Genomic DNA, 18,925 nt, shown 5'->3' on the forward strand with positions numbered 1-18,925 from the left:
CTATGGGTATGACCTATGGGTTGGGAATTGGGGGAAAAGGTAAATGCCATAACTACTGGTCCAGTATCAGATGTCATTATCCACACTAATTGTTAATGATGGGGTTAATGGTAGGGTGAACTGATCATAGATCTGCGGTTAGGGGTAACTTATGATAGTTCACATCTGGTTGAGATGTTTCCTCTATGTTATCTTATATTTGAGTCTCCAGCCAGGTCTGGTGAAGTATATAGACCGACAGATGAAACACTACCCTTTCTGAGGCACTTAGTTTTGACCCTAAAACTGTTTACAGTGAAATGTTCCATAAAGTGAAAGAATATTAAGATAAGATGCATTTCTTCTATCAGGACCATTGTAAAAGCTTTTATAGGGATTACTGTGCTGTGAGTTCAGGAGGTTCACCAGTGAGTGTGAGAGAGTGAGAGAGTGAGAGAGTGAGAGAGAGAGAGAGTGAGAGAGAGAGAGAGAGAGAGAGAGAGAGAGAGAGAGAGAGAGAGAGAGAGAGAGAGAGAGAGAGAGAGAGAGAGAGAGAGAGAGAGAGAGAGAGAGAGAGAGAGAGAGAGAGAGAGAGAGAGAGAGAGAGAGAGAGAGAGAGAGAGAGAGAGAGAGAGAGAGAGAGAGAGAGAGAGAGAGAGAGAGAGAGAGAGAGAGAGAGAGAGAGAGAGAGAGAGAGAGAGAGAGAGAGAGAGAGAGAGAGAGAGAGAGAGAGAGAGAGAGAGAGAGAGAGAGAGAGAGAGATAATTATTCCTGACCCCTGCGTGTCTGACTTTTTTATAGCCACTTTTCAACACTCACTGTGTGCGGAACAGTGCAAAGTAAAGCCCTGAGATTACAACATTTCAAAGAGGGTCAGTGTTATGGTCCTGGTGACAGACATACAGGAGGGGAAACGGGTCCCCCTCCACCTCTAGCTGGGGTCAAGCCAGAGCGCGATGGACACAGATGGAGACAGACCTTCTGGTCCCTGGTCTGTCTGTCTCAATAAAGATCATTAGAAGTCAGTCTCAGTGGGTACTAAGGGGAAGCAGTACAGTACAGTGCTGTCTGGCTGGCTGGGTAGTTAAAGATCAGGGTTAGCAGTACAGTGCTGGCTTGGTAGTTAAAGATCAGGGTTAGCAGTACAGTGCTGGCTTGGTAGTTAAAGATCAGGGTTAGCAGTACAGTACAGTGCTGGCTTGGTAGTTAAAGAGCAGGGTTAGCAGTACAGTACAGTGCTGGCTTGGTAGTTAAAGATCAGGGTTAGCAGTATACAGTGCTGGCTTGGTAGTTAAAGAGCAGGGTTAGTGGTACAGTGCTGGCTGGGTAGTTAAAGGGACATTTCAAAAATTTTCGACTTCAAATTCGTCATCTCCAGCACCACCCCAACATTAGCATATGTGGCGCGTTTCTATTTTTTGTAGTAAAAAAGATTGGTAGACAATTAGTGGCAATGCTTCCTCACAATTGGTTAAAATCACAAGACGCACACCAATGATGTCATTTGTTATGTTCCTCTATCATTTTTACTACAAAGCATAGAAACATGCCATTTTCACATATGTTGATGTTGGGGTGGTGCTGGAGATGATGAATATTAAGTTGGACAATTTTGAAATTCCCCTTTAAAGAGTAGGGTTAGCAGTACAGACCGACACACCTGCAGCATTCTTTGAAAACAACCAGGCCAGACACACAGAGCAGGGCCAAACCAGAGAGGTCCAGGGCCAGGCAGGCCACCGTTGGCCTGTAAATAACACAGGAGAGGGAGAGAGGTGGGAGAGGAGCATCTGTGTTCCTGTAGACACACACACACACACAGGCAGACATACAGACCCAGTTACACACCCACACACCAAGCACACACACAAACAGAACAGAACAGAGCAGACACACAGACAGAAAGACAGACAGACAGACACACCGAGCAGAACAGACAGACAGAAAGAAAGACAGGTAGGCAGACATACACACAAACACACACCAAGCATGCAGGTGCACACAGACAGACCGACACAAAGACGGACAGACAGAAAGACAGGTGTACACACACACACACACACACACTCCCTTCCCAGTCATCACACAGACAGTCCCACATACACTGACATGAACTTCAGAGAGACACAGTCATCACACAGATTGTTTGAAGGTTAGCCAGTAGCCACAGTGATCCTGCTTGTTGGACTAACTGGTTTTTTTTAAATATGGTTTTAGACAAGCAAGGGGAAAATGTCATATGGGCACATTGGGCAGCTGTGGTGCTAAGATAAAGTAAAAAAGAAGACCTCAATTGCAGACTCAGATGCTATGCTTTTCAAAGTAAACTTCAGAAGATAAAAACAACTTTAGAGAGTTTTGTGCAAGAGAGCGAGAGGTTTGACTTGGACAAAAATAATAATATAAATAATCTTCAAAGTCACAGCGAAAACCACGCTGGTCGGCAGAGAGCGAGAGAGTGGTGGAGCCCGTTGAAGATGTGGACACTGATATAGTGCTTGGGACCGCTTAACTTATTTTACTCGCTCAAAGGCCTGTTTTAGTGTTTTTACCCCAAACAATGAACTATATAACAAAACTCCCCCTCTTATCAATTCATACAATGACATCACTGTGGCAGAGAGGAGTTGAAAGGAGTGTTGGTTAGTTAAGCTTCCGTGTTGTACAAGTTGCACTTGTAGTTATAGGACATACCATAAAACACACACACAGAGACATTAAGATATTAATACATAATAGAAACATCCTGACACCGTGTAGACACACAATCTCACTCTACAGCTGAGGGCTGTTGTGCTGTTGCCGTGGCTACGGAGCTATTCTCACATCTGCAGAGCTAAAGCAAACAGGCAGATGAGAGAGAGCGAGAGAGAAAGGCCCGTAGGTGAAGGGAAGGAAGGAATATTTACAACCACGTAGTTAACAGACAGAGAACATTACACAGCAAGGCACTGTAAAAGTGCTGACCCACAGTAGCGGAGGAGAGATGAGGCTCTGTTTTCTTTCATCTTGTCTTGTGTGCAAATGCTGCCGAGAGACTTGGGAGTGTCTGTCTTTTGCGTGAAGTGGTGACGCCATGTCGGCCAATTTTCTGTCGCTCTGAAAACACAAACACACTCTGACATGTTTCCTCTGTCCGATGTCATGGCCGCTGACAGCTGTGGCCTGTTCATCTCGCTCTTGAAAGGGAGACGAAAGAAAGGTGAGAACGGAGGAGTGCGGTGATGGGTTGGGCTTACCGTACGCGTGGCTGCCGCCTCACCTGTGGACTGACACAACCGGGTCAGAGCTCCAGGGGTGTATCAGTTTCCCCGTTGCTATGACAACGGTAGAAGTTGTGGGGGGGTAATGAATCTCCAACTACCTCAGTATGTCAGTGTGTATTTGCGGCAGACACACACACACACACACACAGACAACACACACACAGTGTTACGAGGCCCTGTGGCGTGTGCAGTGCCACAGCACCAGGTCGAGCACCAGCCAGGCTCCAGGTGTGTCTAACATGATTATATCCAAGCACTACGCCACTTTTACCACTTTTTCTTTCCTCTCCTCTCCTTTCCCAGACCTACTAATGGCTGTGTGTTACAATGTTAAACGTCTGGTGGTGTCTCCATACAGCATCCTTGGGCTGCCTACCTAGGGGTGTTGTGGCAGACCAGAACAGAACAGACCACAACAAACCAGACCAGACCAGAGAACAGACCAGACCAGAGTGAAAACCCCACAGTGTCGCTGCTTTATTCCCATGATTGTGAGCTGCTGAGCTGTAAAGAGGGGGATCCCCACAGAAATACAATGACTAGAGATTCTATGGGGATCCCCACCACCCACTGTGAGCACGTCCACACTCCACAGGGGGGAGTGAAGTGAGTAATACACAGCAGGGGAGGGGAGAACTGAGTCACAAGCCCAGAGAGGTGAGGGGGAAGCCCCCAGGGAAGCCCAGAGCTGTGAGGGGGAACCCCCAGGGATGCCCAGGCCAGACAGGGGGACAAAGGATGCAGAGGTTTACCTCAGTGCTAACTTTCTTTTAAAATATCAAACCTGACTCACTGTTAGGCTGCCTCGCAGGACAAACAAACAGGTCGGGTCCAGACACACATAACAAGCCTTTTCCAAACCCCCCTGAGTCAAAAGTGTGTGTGCGTGCATAATGTGCGTGTGCGCGTCCCATCCATAGTATGTGTGTTTAACCCCCTAGCTCACTGATGTAAAATAAACACATTATTCTCACAGCCCTGGAAGTCCTGACCCTCTAGTCTCTCCTCTCTAGCCGTGTCATAGATTCACTGCTCTCCATCTTATTTATTTAGCTTTGCTCTCTTTTCCTTCCCACTGAAGTGGCATGCTGCTCTATGGCTGCTTGGGGAAGACAGTGGCACAGCGGTCTAAGGCACTGCATCTCAGTGCTTGAGGCGTCACTACAGACCCCCTGGTTCGATTCCTGGCTGTATCACAACCGGCCGTGATTGGGAGTCCCATAGGGCGGTGCACAATTGGCCCAGCGTCGTCCGGGTTTGGCCGGTGTAGGCCGTCATTGTAAATAAGAATTTGTTCTTAACTGACTTGCCTAGTTAAATAAAGGTAAAATAAAATAAATTTAAAAAACAGTGTTGTGCTCCTTCTAGTGCCTGCTTTGAGCACTGGACAGACGTTTTGTCATTCTGGAGAATGGGAGGGATGAGGTGTGTGCGTGTGCATGCACACAGACTCTTGGCCGTCTCTTTACGTTCCCTAATACACCCCCTCTCTCCCTAAGCAAACACCTGGAGGCTGCCTCCCCTCTCCATCCCTCCCTCCCTCCTCTCTAATGACAGGCCACAGCAAAACAGGAAACAAGGCCGTGCTCCCGGTGATGGCATGGAAATTGGTCCGAGTGGAGGGCCTTTGTCTAAACATGAACTCACCCAACAGAGAGAGAGAGAGAGAGACACACACACACACACACACACACAGCGAGAGAGAGAGACACATACACACACAGAGAGAGAGAGACACACACACACACACACACACAGAGAGAGACACACACACACAGAGAGAGAGAGAGAGAGACACACACACACAGAGAGAGACACACACACACAGAGAGAGAGAGAGACACAGAGCGAGTGAGACACACAGAGAGAGTGAGACACAGAGACAGGGAGAGGGGGAAGAGAGACAGAGGGAAAAGGACAGGAATGGAGGAGTGACCCAGATCAAATGACGAGATGGAAAGAATATCTCATGGCATTTATTTGATTGATTTGAAAACAATAGGAGATCCTTCACAGGGCTGTTCCGCTGTGGTTTGGTGATGTGGAGTAGATAATACAGAAGGAGTGTATGAGAACTGAGGGAGGATGGGAGGATGGCGTGTCGTGAGAGAGGGAGCAGATGGAGAGGAGTGTGAGCGAGGGAGACAGAAGGAGGGATAGGGGAGAGGGGAGAGGGTGGATAGAGTTCAGAGAAAAGAAATCTAGCTTCTAGGCTGGTGGTGAAAGGAGGGGTCACATCATTGACTTTTCCCTCATATAACAGTATGACAGTATGAGGAACAGAGGTCAGGGGCTTCTCATGCACCGTCAGACTGTAGCACCGCACAGTCTCTCTCTTTCTCCCTCTCTCTGTACCTACCTCTCTCTTTCTATCTCTCTCTCTCTCTCTACCTCAATCTGCACATTCCCCCTATCTCTCTCCCTCTGTCTCCCTCTTTCTGTATCAGTGTCTCTCCTTTTGCAGGTGTAAATATGTGAGGGCGGATATGTTTTTTTTAAATGTGTTTGTATAATGTATGATATTTACCCAATAAAGGGATGAATTATAATAGTCTCTCCTTCCCTCTCCCAGTCGGTGTATCTGGACCAGTTGCTGTCCTGTGTGGATGTTCTGTTGTCTCTGTGTGAGAAGGACTGTTGCTCCATCAGTCTACAGCTGTTACAGGTGCTGGTTACTGTCCAGAGCCTCTCCACTGAGCCACAGCTCACTGACAAGGTAAGATGCGCTCGCGTACACACACATACATGGACGCACACGCCCAAACACACAAACCAGCATGCGTGCATGGACACACACACACACACACATATGTCTACACACACATACATCAAACCCTAGCTCACTGCCCAGGTAAGACCCACACAAACACATAATCACACACACTGACCCACATACACACAGCCTCACCCAGTGGCTCTAACGAGCAATCCCAGGCAGGCCTCCCCCTCCCCTGTGGGCTCGACGTTTATAACCCACAATCCACCTCACCTGTGTAACTACTCTTCTCCTTCTCTGCTCTGACATGTGGTTTTACCCTTTTTCCCTGCCCTCTTTCTTTTATATTAGAACTGTAAGCATGTTTTCTATATCGGGCCAGAGAAGCTATTCGAAGAATGTAAGCGTTAGACCTGGTTCAAAGTGGGCACAGTGGAACTCAACAGTCTACTGTAATTACCCATTTAGTCAGAAATTGCACCTTTGGAGTGGAACTAGTTTAAACCGTTGCCGAGGGTGAAAGGAGGCGGTTTTGGAGAAGAGAGAGAGAGAGAGAGAGAGAGCGAGAGGGAGAGAGAGAGGGGGGGCGTGTTGCGAGTCAGCAGGTGTGTCATCAGCCCCAGCACCGTCCTTCCTCACGCATACTGCCATTACATGCCACGCGAGCACCATCCTGCCGCGAAGGACACTCATTGTGTGGTTAACTAAACCCAGAATAAAACTTAACAACAAAGAGAAGGGGAGGAGGAAACAGAACAGATTGTAAAAGCCCTGTGTTACATCTTATGTCTGTCTGTTTGGAGTGTATGCTAATAACAGGTCTAAGAGCAGAGGAGCGGGAAGTGGAGTTGCACTCTGGCCAACGGATGAATGACTGACCACTGTGGCCTTCGATGTCTGTGTGTCTGTCTGCAGAAACTGTGTCCTGTCTGGAACTGGGAGGAAGAATAGGGACAGGGACATGCAGAGAGGGAGAGAATGGGGGGAAGAAGAGAGGGGGGTGAGCATGACCTTGGGCATTCCCCGATGCTGTTCCACCTCCCAGGGGGAATGGCAACGTTAGTTTTCCTAGAAAAGGAGCTTTGCTCGCTTCCAGTCAGGGTTGGGGGGGAGAGTTAGATGGTTAACACTATTGACTCAAGAGGACAGTCAGTCAGACAGTTAGTGTCCATTCGTCTGTGTGTCCATCCCCCCCCCTCCCCTCAAGGGGGCCATAAGGGGGACCATTACTCGCCCCTCGAGGTCACTTCCTCTGTCCTGAAGAGACAACACTATGTTTACTCTCCTTTCTCTCTCACTCGGCTCATTACCACTCCGTTGATGTTTATTGTGACTATAGGATGTGTGTGAATGCTTCCGGTTTGCTTTTCTGTATGGGTATATGTGTTAGTGTTTGCATCGGAGTGGTTTGATATTTAAGACTAAGAGCATGTGAAGTACATTGTTTACAGTGTGTGAGTCTTTGGAAAAAAATTATTTCCATGGTAACCTTACTGTTCATGCTTTTGTTTCCGGATGTAATCTGAACTTTCAATACAGCCATAAACATTTTTATGGAATGTGTTGGGATCACTTTCTCTCACCTTCCCTTCCTTCCTCTCTCTCTCTCCATCTCTCCATCTCTCAGGCAGAGCAGAGTGTAGTGTCTTTGTGTAAGGTCCAGGGTCTGGCTATAGTAGCTGACCTCTACAGGCAGCACATGGATCAGCTGCTCCAGTGGCTCTTAGCCTCTCAGAAGACCTGGACCAGCTACTCCCCCCAGAGACTGCAGCTCCAGGTCATCGCCACCCAATCAGGTGAGACTATAGGTCAGGCTTCTCCAACCCTGTTCCTGGAGAGCTACTCTCCTGTAGGTTTTCAATCCAACTCCAGTTGTAACTAACCTGATTCAGCTTATCAACTAGCTAATTATTAGAATCAGGTGTGCTAGATTAGGGTTGGAGAGAACCTACAGGAACAGGGTTGGAGAGCTCTGCTATAGGTCATCTCTGGCCAATCAGGTGAGCGTATAGCCACATTGCTGGCCAATCAGGTGAGCGTATAGGCACATCGCATTCTTATTGGCAGACTAAATAGCCTTGGTTTCTCAAATGACTGCCTCGCCTGGTTCACCAACTACTTCTCAGATAGAGTTCAATGTGTCAAATCGGAGGGTCTGTTGTCTGGACCTATGGCAGTCTCTATGGGGGTGCCACAGGGTTCAATTCTTGGGCCGACTCTTTTCTCCGTGTATATCAATGATGTCGCTCTTGCTGCTGGTGACTCTCAGATCCACCTCTATGCAGAAGACACCATTTTGTATACATCTGGCCCTTCATTGGACACTGTGTTAACAAACCTCCAAACAAGCTTCAATGCCATACAACACTCCTTCAGTAGCCTCCAACTGCTCTTAAACACTAGTAAAACTAAATGCATGCTCTTCAATCGAACGCTGCTGGCACCCGCCCACCCGACTAGAATCACTACTCTCGACGGGTCTGACCTAGAGTATGTGGACAACTACAAATACCTAGGTGTCTGGTTAGACTGTAAAAGTCTCCTTCCAGACTCACATTAAGAATCTCCAATCCAAAGTTAAATCTAGAATCGGCTTCCTATTTCGCAACAAAGCCTCCTTCTCTCATGCTGCCAAACATGCCCTCGTAAAACTAACTATCCTACCGATCCTTGACTTCGGCGATGTCATTTACAAAATAGCCTCCAACACTCTACTCAGCAAATTGGATGTAGTCTATCACAGTGCCATCCGTTTTGTCTCCAAAGCCCCATACACTACCCACCACTGTGACCTGTACGCTCTTGTTGGCTGGTCCTCACTACATGTTCGTCGTCAAACCCACTGGCTCCTGGCCATCTATAAATCACTGCTAGGCAAATCCCCGCCTTATCTTAGCTCATTGGTCACCATAGCAGCACCCACCCGTAGTCTGCGCTCCAGCAGGTATATCTCACTGGTCATCCCCAAAGCCAACACCTCCTTTGGCCGCCATTTCTTCCAGTTCTCTGCTGCCAATGACTGGAACGAATTGCAAAAATCTCTGAAGCTGGAGACTCTTATCTCCCTCACTAACTTTAAGCATCAGTTGTCAGAGCACCTTACCGATCACTGCACCTGTACACAGCCCATCTGTAATTAGCCCACCCAACTACCTCATCCCTATATTGTTATTTATTTTTGCTCATTTGCACCCCAGTATCTCTATTTGCACATCATCTCTTGCACATCTATCATTCCAGTGTTAATACTAATTGTAATTATTTTGCACTATAGCCTATTTATTGCCTTACCTCCATAACTTGCTACATTTGCACACACTGTATATATATTTTCTGTTGTATTTTTTGACTTTGTTTTGTTTTACCCCATATGTAACTCTGTTGTTGTTTTTATCGCACTTCTTTGCTTTATCTTGGCCAGGTCGCAGTTGTAAATGAGAACTTGTTCTCAACTGGCTTACCTTGTTAAATAAAGGTTAAATAAAAAAAATATATAAAAAAATTGCCAATCAGGTGAGACTACAGGTCATCTCTGTCCAATCAGGAGACCAATCTGTAACCAAGACAGTACTGTCCTATCAGTCATATCTGGCCAGTCAGAGACTAAAGCCACATTATTGTCTAATCATGTGAGACTACAGGCAGAGAGGAAGAGGCGAAGCGAGAGGTTTTACTCCGCCCAAAATATGTCCATGAAAATAAGCCTTTTTGTATGGAGGTCAATGAGAGGGTGTCAAATTTGGTCAACAAAAAATTGATCGTTTGCTAAGTGATGCTTATTTGATCAAATAGAAGTTTCGTAATGGTTAGGTTGTTACGAATTTCACATTTACATTTACATAATTTAGCAGACGCTCTTATCCAGAGCGACTTACAAATTGGATTCACTGATATAAGTGGACTCGTGGCATTTACGCAACTTTGACAAAAACAACTTTATATTGGAGTTGGATATAACCCGTTTTAGTGTGGATATTGCCATTTAGGGCATCTACCATTTTAAAGTAGTCAATTGGGTGGGGATTCCTATGATTTGGGAGCAATCAGCCAAACGGCCACCATCATAGATTGATTACTTAGATTTACTGAACAAAAATATAAACGCAACATGCAATAATTTCAAAGATTTTACTGAGTTACAGTTCATATAAGGAAATCAGTACATTTAAATGAATTAGGCCCTAATCTATGGATTTCACATGACTGGGAATACAGTTATGCATCTGTTAGTCACAGATACCTTAAAAAAAAAAAAGTAGGGGCATGAATCAGAAAAACAGTCAGTATCTGGTGTGACCACCATTTGCCTCATGCAGCGCGACACATCTCCTTCGCATAGAGTTGATCAGGCTGTTGATTGTGGCCTGTGGAATGTTGTCCCACTCCTCTTCAATGGCTGTGCGAAGTTGCTGGATATTGGCGGGATCTGGAACACGCTGTCGTACACGTTGATCCAGAGCATCCCAAACATGCTCAATGGGTGACATGTCTGGTGAGTATGCAGGCCATGGAAGAACTGGGACATTTTCAGCTTCCAGGAATTGTGTACAGATCCTTGCGACATACTTGGGCCGTGCATTATCATGCTGAAACATGAGGTGATGGTGGCAGATGAATGTCACGACAATGGGCCTCAAGATCTCGTCACGGTATCACTGTGCATATAAATTGCCATCGATAAAATGCTATTGTGTTCGTTTTCCGTAGCTAATGCCTGCCCATACCTAACCCCACCACGACCATGGGCACTCTGTTCACAACGTTGACATCAGCAAACCACTCACCCACACGACGCCGTACACTCTGTCTGCCATCTGCCAAGTACAGTTGAAACCAGGATTCATCCTTGAAGAGCACACTTTTCCAGCGTGCCAGCGGCCATCGAAGGTGAGCATTTGCGCACTGAAGTCGGTTACGACGCCGAACTGCAGTCAGATCAAGACCCTGGTGAGGACGACGAGCACGCATATGAGCTTCCCTGAGACGGTTTCTGACACTTTGTGCAGAAATTATTTGGTTGTGCAAACCCACAGTTTCATCAGCTGTCCGGGTGGCTGGTCTCAGACAATCCTGCAGGTGAAGATGCCGGATGTGGAGGTCCTGGGCTGGCATGGTTACACATGGTCTACGGTTGTGAGGCCGGTTGGACGTACTGCCAAATTCTCTAAAATGACGTTGTAGGCAGATTATGGTAGAGAAATGAACATTCAATTCTCTGGCAAAAGCTCTGGTGGACATTCCTGTAGACCTCATGCCAATTGCCCACTCCCTAAAAACTTGAGACATCTGTGGCATTGTGTTGTGTAACAAAACGGCACATTTTAGTGGCCTTTTATTGTACCCAGCACAAGGTGCACCTGTGTAATGATCATGCCGTTTAATCAGCTTCTTGATATGCTACACCTGTCAGGACGTTGGCTTATCTTGGCAAAGGAGAAATGCTCACTAACAGGAATGTAAACAAATTTTATATTTGAGAGAAATAAGATTTTTGTACGTATGGAACATTTCTGGGATATTTTATTTCTGCTCATGAAACATGGGACCAACACTTTACATGTTGCGTTTATATTTTTGTTCAGTGTAGTATCTTGTTGAACTAAAAGGGCCATGTTTGAATGTTGGTATGTCCGTTCTATGCACTTTATTTCTACGCTGTCATCTACCCTTAAGAACTGTATGACTTTGAGACGAATCAAAGACCTTTGACTCAAGGCCCCTTTTTAGAAACACTTACACAGACAGAAAGCAACTTGGCTGGCTACCCAAACTCCTTGCGCCGGCCAAATGCTACGCCACGCCCATGGATGTTCGATTCTTCTTCCCAATGAGTCTGGATCTGAGTACCTCCCAGATGATTTCTACAATGGAAATCCATTCTAGACCGTCTGATTGGTCCCAGAAACCAATGGGTTGGGCCAGAGCCAGAACAAAAGTGTGGAAAGCGGCGCTTTAACAATTCGTGATTGGCTTTGATACTCTGATTGGTTAGAGATGATCCAATCGCTGATTACTTTGTTTTGTACACACCCCGCACTTTGACGTCACCACAAAGGTCTTCAATGATGGCAGTCTCAGACTGAAGTATGTAGCGAACGATAGCAGTGGAATAATTCAGTTTGAGTCTTCTGGCAAGACAGCAACAGAACCTGCCATTATCCAGCTACACACAGAAAGTTTGTCATTAGAGCCCAGTTAGCTTAGTGACTAGGGTAAATCCCCCCCCACTCCCAGTCTGTCTCAGTCCAGTTTAGGGAGGGTTACAGGGCTCTGAACCTCACTTTACGCATTACTTTACCCCTATCCCCCCATAATCCGCCTGAAATTAGCACCTCCGACACACTTTCTTTCATCCCGGATTGCTCTCTGTCTCTGTCTGTCTGTCTGTCTGTCTGTCTGTCTCTCCGTCTCGGTCTGACTCTCTGTCTCTGTCTCGGTCTCTCTCTCTCTCACACCACACACTCGCACTTCAAACCTATACACTCTTAGAAAAAAGGGTTCCAAAAGGGTTCTTCGGCTGTCCCCATGTAGAACCATTTTGGGTTCCATGTAGAACCCTCTATGGAAACTGAAAAAGTATTTGAGATACTATTTTTATTGGACCATAAGCTTTTTTAGGTTTTTGCTGTGATTGTATGGGAACAGCAATAAGTAGCTGAAGTATGTCCTCTAGTCAAGCCCCCAGTCATAACTGACCAGTCCATTCTAAGCCTACGGTCAGCCCCCACCCAGGTCACAACATCAAACGACAACCGCAAAGACCAAAGCGGACCCTCGTCTTGACCCTGATCCCCCCCTTGCATCAAGGCCACTTTGAACCTCAGAGTCTTTGTGTGTGTGGTGCTTTTTAAAATACTCCCTACAAAGCCCCTCGCCGTTCCGGGGTTAACCTTTCACCTTTCTGGCCACTATGCCAAAGCATTCTGGGAATATGGGCCTGAGAGCCAATGGAAATACATGCTATAATCTCATCTATTTGTCATTGTTTGAGATCTGAGAATTTCCCATCTCTTAGTCATAGTCTGTTCTCACCTTCTGACTGCTGTTTGTCAGACATAAACTTTGTCCCCCCTTTTCTTCTTCACACTGGCATTGCTCCTCTTTTCTGTGTGTGTGTTTGTCCGTGAATGTCCCTGCGTGTGTGTGCACTGTGCATACGTGTGTGTTCCTTCACTGTCTCTGGTCTGGCACCCTCTGCCCCTGTAAAAAAAAATCTCCTCTGTGTCTGTGTGCCAACATCACGCCACGCAATGCCAGGTGAGAGGAGCAGGACAGGACACTGTGGTCAACTGGCTGTGTACTATGGGTCATTTGAGTGGAATCCAGCCTAGCTGACCCTCTCATATCCGCAGTGTGTTTGTGTGAAGAGGCCTTGAGATGTCTGGTCTGGTCTGGTCTGGTCTGACACCTTCACCATGTTTGTGGCACCGTTTTGATTCACACATTCTTGCTGCATGACATCTTTCCATTTGTCTCTCTCTCTCTCTTTCTCTCTTCTTACCCTCCATTGCCTTGTTCTCTCTTTCTCTCCCTCTCTTTATCTGCTTCTTGGAGGCAGTCAGTTCTACTGGCCGGCCGCTGCCCTCCGCATCACAGGATATCCTGTCTCGTCTCTACAGCGTGTCACACACACATAGACAGACACTTGGTTAGTGTGTGTATGTGAGCTGGGAATACTTTCACTGTGAATTTCCCATCCAGTGAGTGACCCTGTCTGGTAACACAACTTACGGCAACACACACAGACAGACAGACAGACAGACAGACGGACAGAGACACACACACACACACACACACACACACACACACACACACACACACACTCAAGCAATTCACACACAAAGGCTCCTTTTACTCATGTCAATTTCCTTGTTGCTGTGTGTCACAGTCTGGTCATTCCTTGGAACTTTCCCTGTCTGACACGAGTACTGGTCAGTAGTACTAATAATAGGACTTCTATTCTTCTGTGTTTGTATGTGTTGTGTGTGTGTGTTCAGGCCCAGTCATTGGAGAGTTCCTGCCCTTGCTAATGCCCCTTCTGCAGAACTGTCTGAACCCAGAGAGAGACCCTGAGATGAGACTGCACATCTTCACCATGCTGTCCAAACTGCTGCTGGATGCTACACACACTCTGGACTCCCAGAGGTGAGTTCTGAATGGACACACACACACACACACACACAATCAGCTGGTCCTATTTGAATCCCTACCCCTCCCCCTTGGCCCTAACCCTTCAAAGTTTGCAGATCTGTACGGTGGAAGCAATATTGGGAAGCTTTACCACTACACTGCTTAAATACCTATCCAGGCATGCTAACATGAAGGGGTCCAAAGGGGAGGGACAGGGACCGGCTGATACAAACAGCCTCCCACACACACACACTGACTCATGCACAGACTGACTCACACACAAACTGACGCAAGGACACGCACATGCTCGGACACGCAAATTCACATACATGCATACACACGCACATGCGTGCACATACACACACACAAACCTGTGACCACCACACACAGACACAAAACATGCATTATATACACCAAGCTCCTACACCCACAGCTAAGTCACAGAGTGCAAACAGAAAGTACCTCTGGTGCCCCAACATACCACAAGGTGGGTAAAGGAGAGGTGAAAAGTTTAGTAATGGTCTTAGACACACGCATTCAGACACACACACACGTTCAGACACACTCCAAGCCAGGCGGGACGGGGTATAGCCCAGGTTGACTTTCCACAGGCTCGTTAGCGCATGCTGACCTAAACCTCTCACGTTTGTTTTCATTTCTCCAAACTGCACTGAACGCTATGTGTTTCTCCCCAGACATTATTAGCAGATTTAGCACAGCTCATGTTTTTCCAACTTCCCCTCATTAACTGCAGAATTAGCAGCCCAGCGACATGGGACCCTCATCAGCAGAAGTAGTCGTCAATGATGTGTTATATACAGCATGTCTATGGTAGCTGTCCCATCTCAGGCTCTGCAGACTGCAGTGGGTCTGTTTATTCTCTATGGGGCTTGGGCTATATAGAGTCAATGGCTGCTATAGGAGATTGGTCTTGGTAGGAACAACCATGAGCGTAATTTCCTCTAGTAACGGATGTGACATGCCCCCCCACTACTTTTGACTGTTGTTATTACTAATTAAAAGGCTACATTTAGAATTCATAGAAGCCATAGCCCAAATGTGTTGAAAATGTGTTGGCCTAATGTTGTCCCTCCCAGAGGAGATGGTTGGTGAACAGACTCATGGGGGGTGTCAGTTACCCCCTCGTCTCACTAATCTGGATGGAATCTACCACCACAGGCATCTTGTTACGTCTGGGACCTACTAACATGAAACATACATAGCAATATGCCTCTGATGAGGGGAGGGGGTGGATTTCGGGTTGATCTATCTGTCCTCAGTGAGTTAGTAACGCCGTGCCTGATCCCCACCCCAGAGTGATCTTTCAACACTCTTTTAGGGGGATGGAGCATTGAGACTAATTGATTGATTCATTGGATTGATTGAACGGATGAATGAATGACAGAATTAAACCTGTATTGCCCTGAAGAGGATTTGATTTGCACATCATGAGCCACATTGTAAACAGACACATGCAACCAAATCACCTGTGTGGAGGATACCTGTCTCCCACACATTCCACATTACATTCATTCAAATCCAGACCAGGATATTAGCAGACAATAACATGAAAGACTCATCATTGGGGCCCTGAATATCTCTGTTGTTATCTCCCCCCTCTCCAAGCCATTTCCCCATAGTCTGTCCCTCTTCCCCTCCAGTGCCTCACCTGTTTCCCCCCCCCCCCCAGCTAGGCGTCTCCTCCCTGTCCCTGGCCTGGCCCTGATCTCTAATCTAGGGGAATGTGTTAAGTTAAGCCGGGGCCGTGTGCTCTGTGGTCTCTGCTGTGGCTCCTGCGGTCGGAGCAACAGTTGTCCCCGTCACTCAGTGGGGTAGCTCGTCAGTGTGGTCCCCAAGGGTCGACCGTGACTGCCCTGGGTGCAGCGCGTGTCACCATGGATGTGTACATAATGGCTAGGTATATTGAGGTCAATCTGGGTAGTTTGTATGGGTAGTTGTTATGGGTAGTTTGTATGGTGTGGAACCCTTGTAGCCAAACTGGCCAAAGGAGTTGGTAGAAGCAGACTGACACCCAGGCTAGATCTCAGATGTTAAAAGATTAGAATTCTGAACTCGAAGCTCCAAGATGTGACTGCTAGGCCTACATCCAGTTCATAAAGGTATGAAGTGAACAGCCAACAAGCATTGCCTCTGTCCTTCCCCAACTCTCTCTTCCTCTCCCAGGCCACCTATGCTGTTTAGTGTTGACTTGTGCTTTTAACCCAGGGCACCTCGGTAGTTAAATCATCATAGGAAGATTAGTAGTGAGCGATTCTACAGTATAATACCTTTCATCTAAGGGCACCAAGTCTTATTGCTTTGGATGTTGGGAGAAGGGGAAGTTTATACTATGAGGAATTCATATTGACTTAAAGGGTAGGAAGCATGAGTTTTTACTCACCAATGTGTGGTCAAAGACTTAGTCACTTAGTTGTAGTCACGATCTGGATACCTATAAGTACAAACATAGTTATGTTTTTGGGTTATTACATATTTATTAACTCAATTCCAGATATCTTCTAAACTACCCACAATGCACTATTTCTCAACATCATATGGAGGATCTACTCTGTGCTACAGAGTTCGTATGCTAGGTCGGTAGCAAGCTCAAGCTGGCTAACGTTAGCCACTAGCCATGTTACCATGTAATTATATTCCAGACCAAGTGTTGGTGGTGGTGAGTTACAATCCACCAATCACGAGGAAGTGTGATGTAAACAAGGAGTAGATGGGGCACATGCAGCATGCTCTTCACTGACTTTGTGGCAGTGTTATCTATTGGGAACCCATTAGCATGGCAGGCTTCTTGCCGTGGGCTCATAACGAAAGGTCTCCTTTTTGTTTTGTCAACTTTTCAGCATGTTATCTGTGAAGTAGGCTACAGGAGTTTTGTAACTTTTTCCACCTTGGCTCAGTGCTACTGTGCTAGCTGACAGACATCTGGAATCAATGTATTTTGGATTTCTCTGACTCTCCCTTCGGCCCAGCGACTTGTCCGCGTCCCCCTCGCTTTCGTAGCTAACTCAGCCTGCACTTTTTACAAAGTTTTACCATCGGATGAGCTCCAGCCATCAATCTGGAAGTCTTCTCTCTTTGCTTTTAATCTGCAGTTATGTTTTGGTTGTGTTGTGTTCTAGCAGGTCTCCAATAGTTAGGCTCTAGCTTGCCGACCATAACCGTGGTGGTTGGCTAGGCTAATAGCTAGTTGGCTAAATAGCTAACGTTAGCTGGCTGGCTAGCTTGCTGGCTAAGAGAACAGCATATAGCTAACATTCTTTAATAACTTGTTAGATGGCGTTATGTATTTCCAAAACTTTAGTTTACTTTCATGAAGCTGTAAGCTAGGTGTTGATCGCAACTGGCTGACTCATTCAGTGATAACGTAACGTTAGCAGTTTGGTAGGGCTAACGTTAGCAGGCTAGTAGGGCTAACATTAGCAGGCTAGTTGGCTAGCAACCTTGCAAGTTGATTTGTAACAATAAATTCAAACCAGTAGTTGGTTTAATTTGAAGTTATACATTTTAAGTTATTTTTGTTGGAGTTTACATTATAGGGAATAGGCTGGCTTGCTGGGTCCTCCATATTACATCACACCCCGGGAAAAACATTTTCCGACATGACTTCGGCGTTCTTTGGAATTCTGATCGGTTTAATGTAATAACTCGAAAAATAGAAAAGTGAGGTGTAACTTTGCATTTAGACTTTTTATGCGTATACTAATGCAAATACATTTGTTACATGTGGTTACGTTTATGCTACCTACCCTTTTAAGTAATACCTTCCCGCACACCGTCTCTCCCATGTAGAATGTTTGTAGTGCAGCACACACAAACACAAACTCCATCTCATCAAGGCGACAATGATAATGATACACAGTATCTCTCTATAATACACTCTTTGTTCCTGTACCAAAATGACATAATAACATGTCGGCAGCAGAACAAAGAGAAAGGAAAAGGGAAGAGAGAGAAGAGTGTATCCTCAAACATGTGCCTTAGTTCCACTGACACATAACGGCTTTGTTTCATGTGGATCTGTGGGCTGCTATTAAAGGTGAAGGTGGAATAGAAGTAGAGAGGTGGGCTGCTATTGAAGGTTAAGATGAAATACAAGTAGAAAGGAATGTGTTATGGGAGAAAGAATACACCCCACACACTGTGAAAATGGCAGATAAAATCAAAGTAATTCTTCAAAAGAAGGAGGTGTGTGTTGTTGGCAAGGAAGGTCTGTAATTGCTGTCTGAGATTTACAGCATAGAGCTAGGCAGTGTAGAGACCCAACAGGCTAGCATCCAGTGTGTGTGTAGCACATGGGGATGTGTGAAACTTACTCCTCAGCCTGAAGTGTCCCAACTTGCGCTGCCGAATAGCTAGCTTTTCACGTGGCGCGATTGGTAAGACGCTTCAGGAGGGTGGTCATGTGTGCTTGCAAAGAAACAGAGGTCCTGGGTTCGGGCCTCGGTATGAGCCGAATCAGGAGGAAGCGGTACTCTCTAAGCAAGCAGCGTGACGTCCTTTACATGTGCACATGTGTTACTGTCTGGGAGGAACACTTGTCTTGAGTCAGACTGTAAATGTGTGATGGGTACCAAATTGATGATCATATCTTATTGTGTGCATGCCTGCGAGTGCCATGCACGCTATCGATGGGATTGGTTAATGCGATGTGGAAAGAGGACTTTCCATGTCCTACCATCACTCTTCATGGCATCCTTTCCATCCACTTCCATATGGGCAGAGAGAGAGCAGGGAGAATAGAACACATGAAGGCCACTGACTGCTGGCTGCATTAGTGGGAGATAGGCTCCCCCTACTGGTGAAGAGATGGTACAGG

The 18,925-nt window shown here is 46.4% G+C and overlaps 1 protein-coding gene across 1 annotated transcript in view; it reads left to right on the plus strand.

The window, feature by feature from the left end:
- The window catches only part of LOC121551861 (dynein axonemal assembly factor 5-like), a 40,006-nt gene that overhangs the window by 10,094 nt on the left and 10,987 nt on the right, over positions 1–18,925 (plus strand). The window contains exons 7-9 of the mRNA XM_045214651.1: positions 5,818–5,961; positions 7,589–7,757; positions 13,959–14,106. Coding sequence (XP_045070586.1) covers positions 5,818–5,961; positions 7,589–7,757; positions 13,959–14,106 — 461 coding nt within the window. The remainder of the gene's footprint in view (positions 1–5,817; positions 5,962–7,588; positions 7,758–13,958; positions 14,107–18,925) is intronic.

This window comes from Coregonus clupeaformis, unplaced genomic scaffold, assembly GCF_020615455.1.
Source record: "Coregonus clupeaformis isolate EN_2021a unplaced genomic scaffold, ASM2061545v1 scaf0293, whole genome shotgun sequence".
In the NCBI taxonomy this organism is placed as follows: domain Eukaryota; kingdom Metazoa; phylum Chordata; class Actinopteri; order Salmoniformes; family Salmonidae; genus Coregonus; species Coregonus clupeaformis.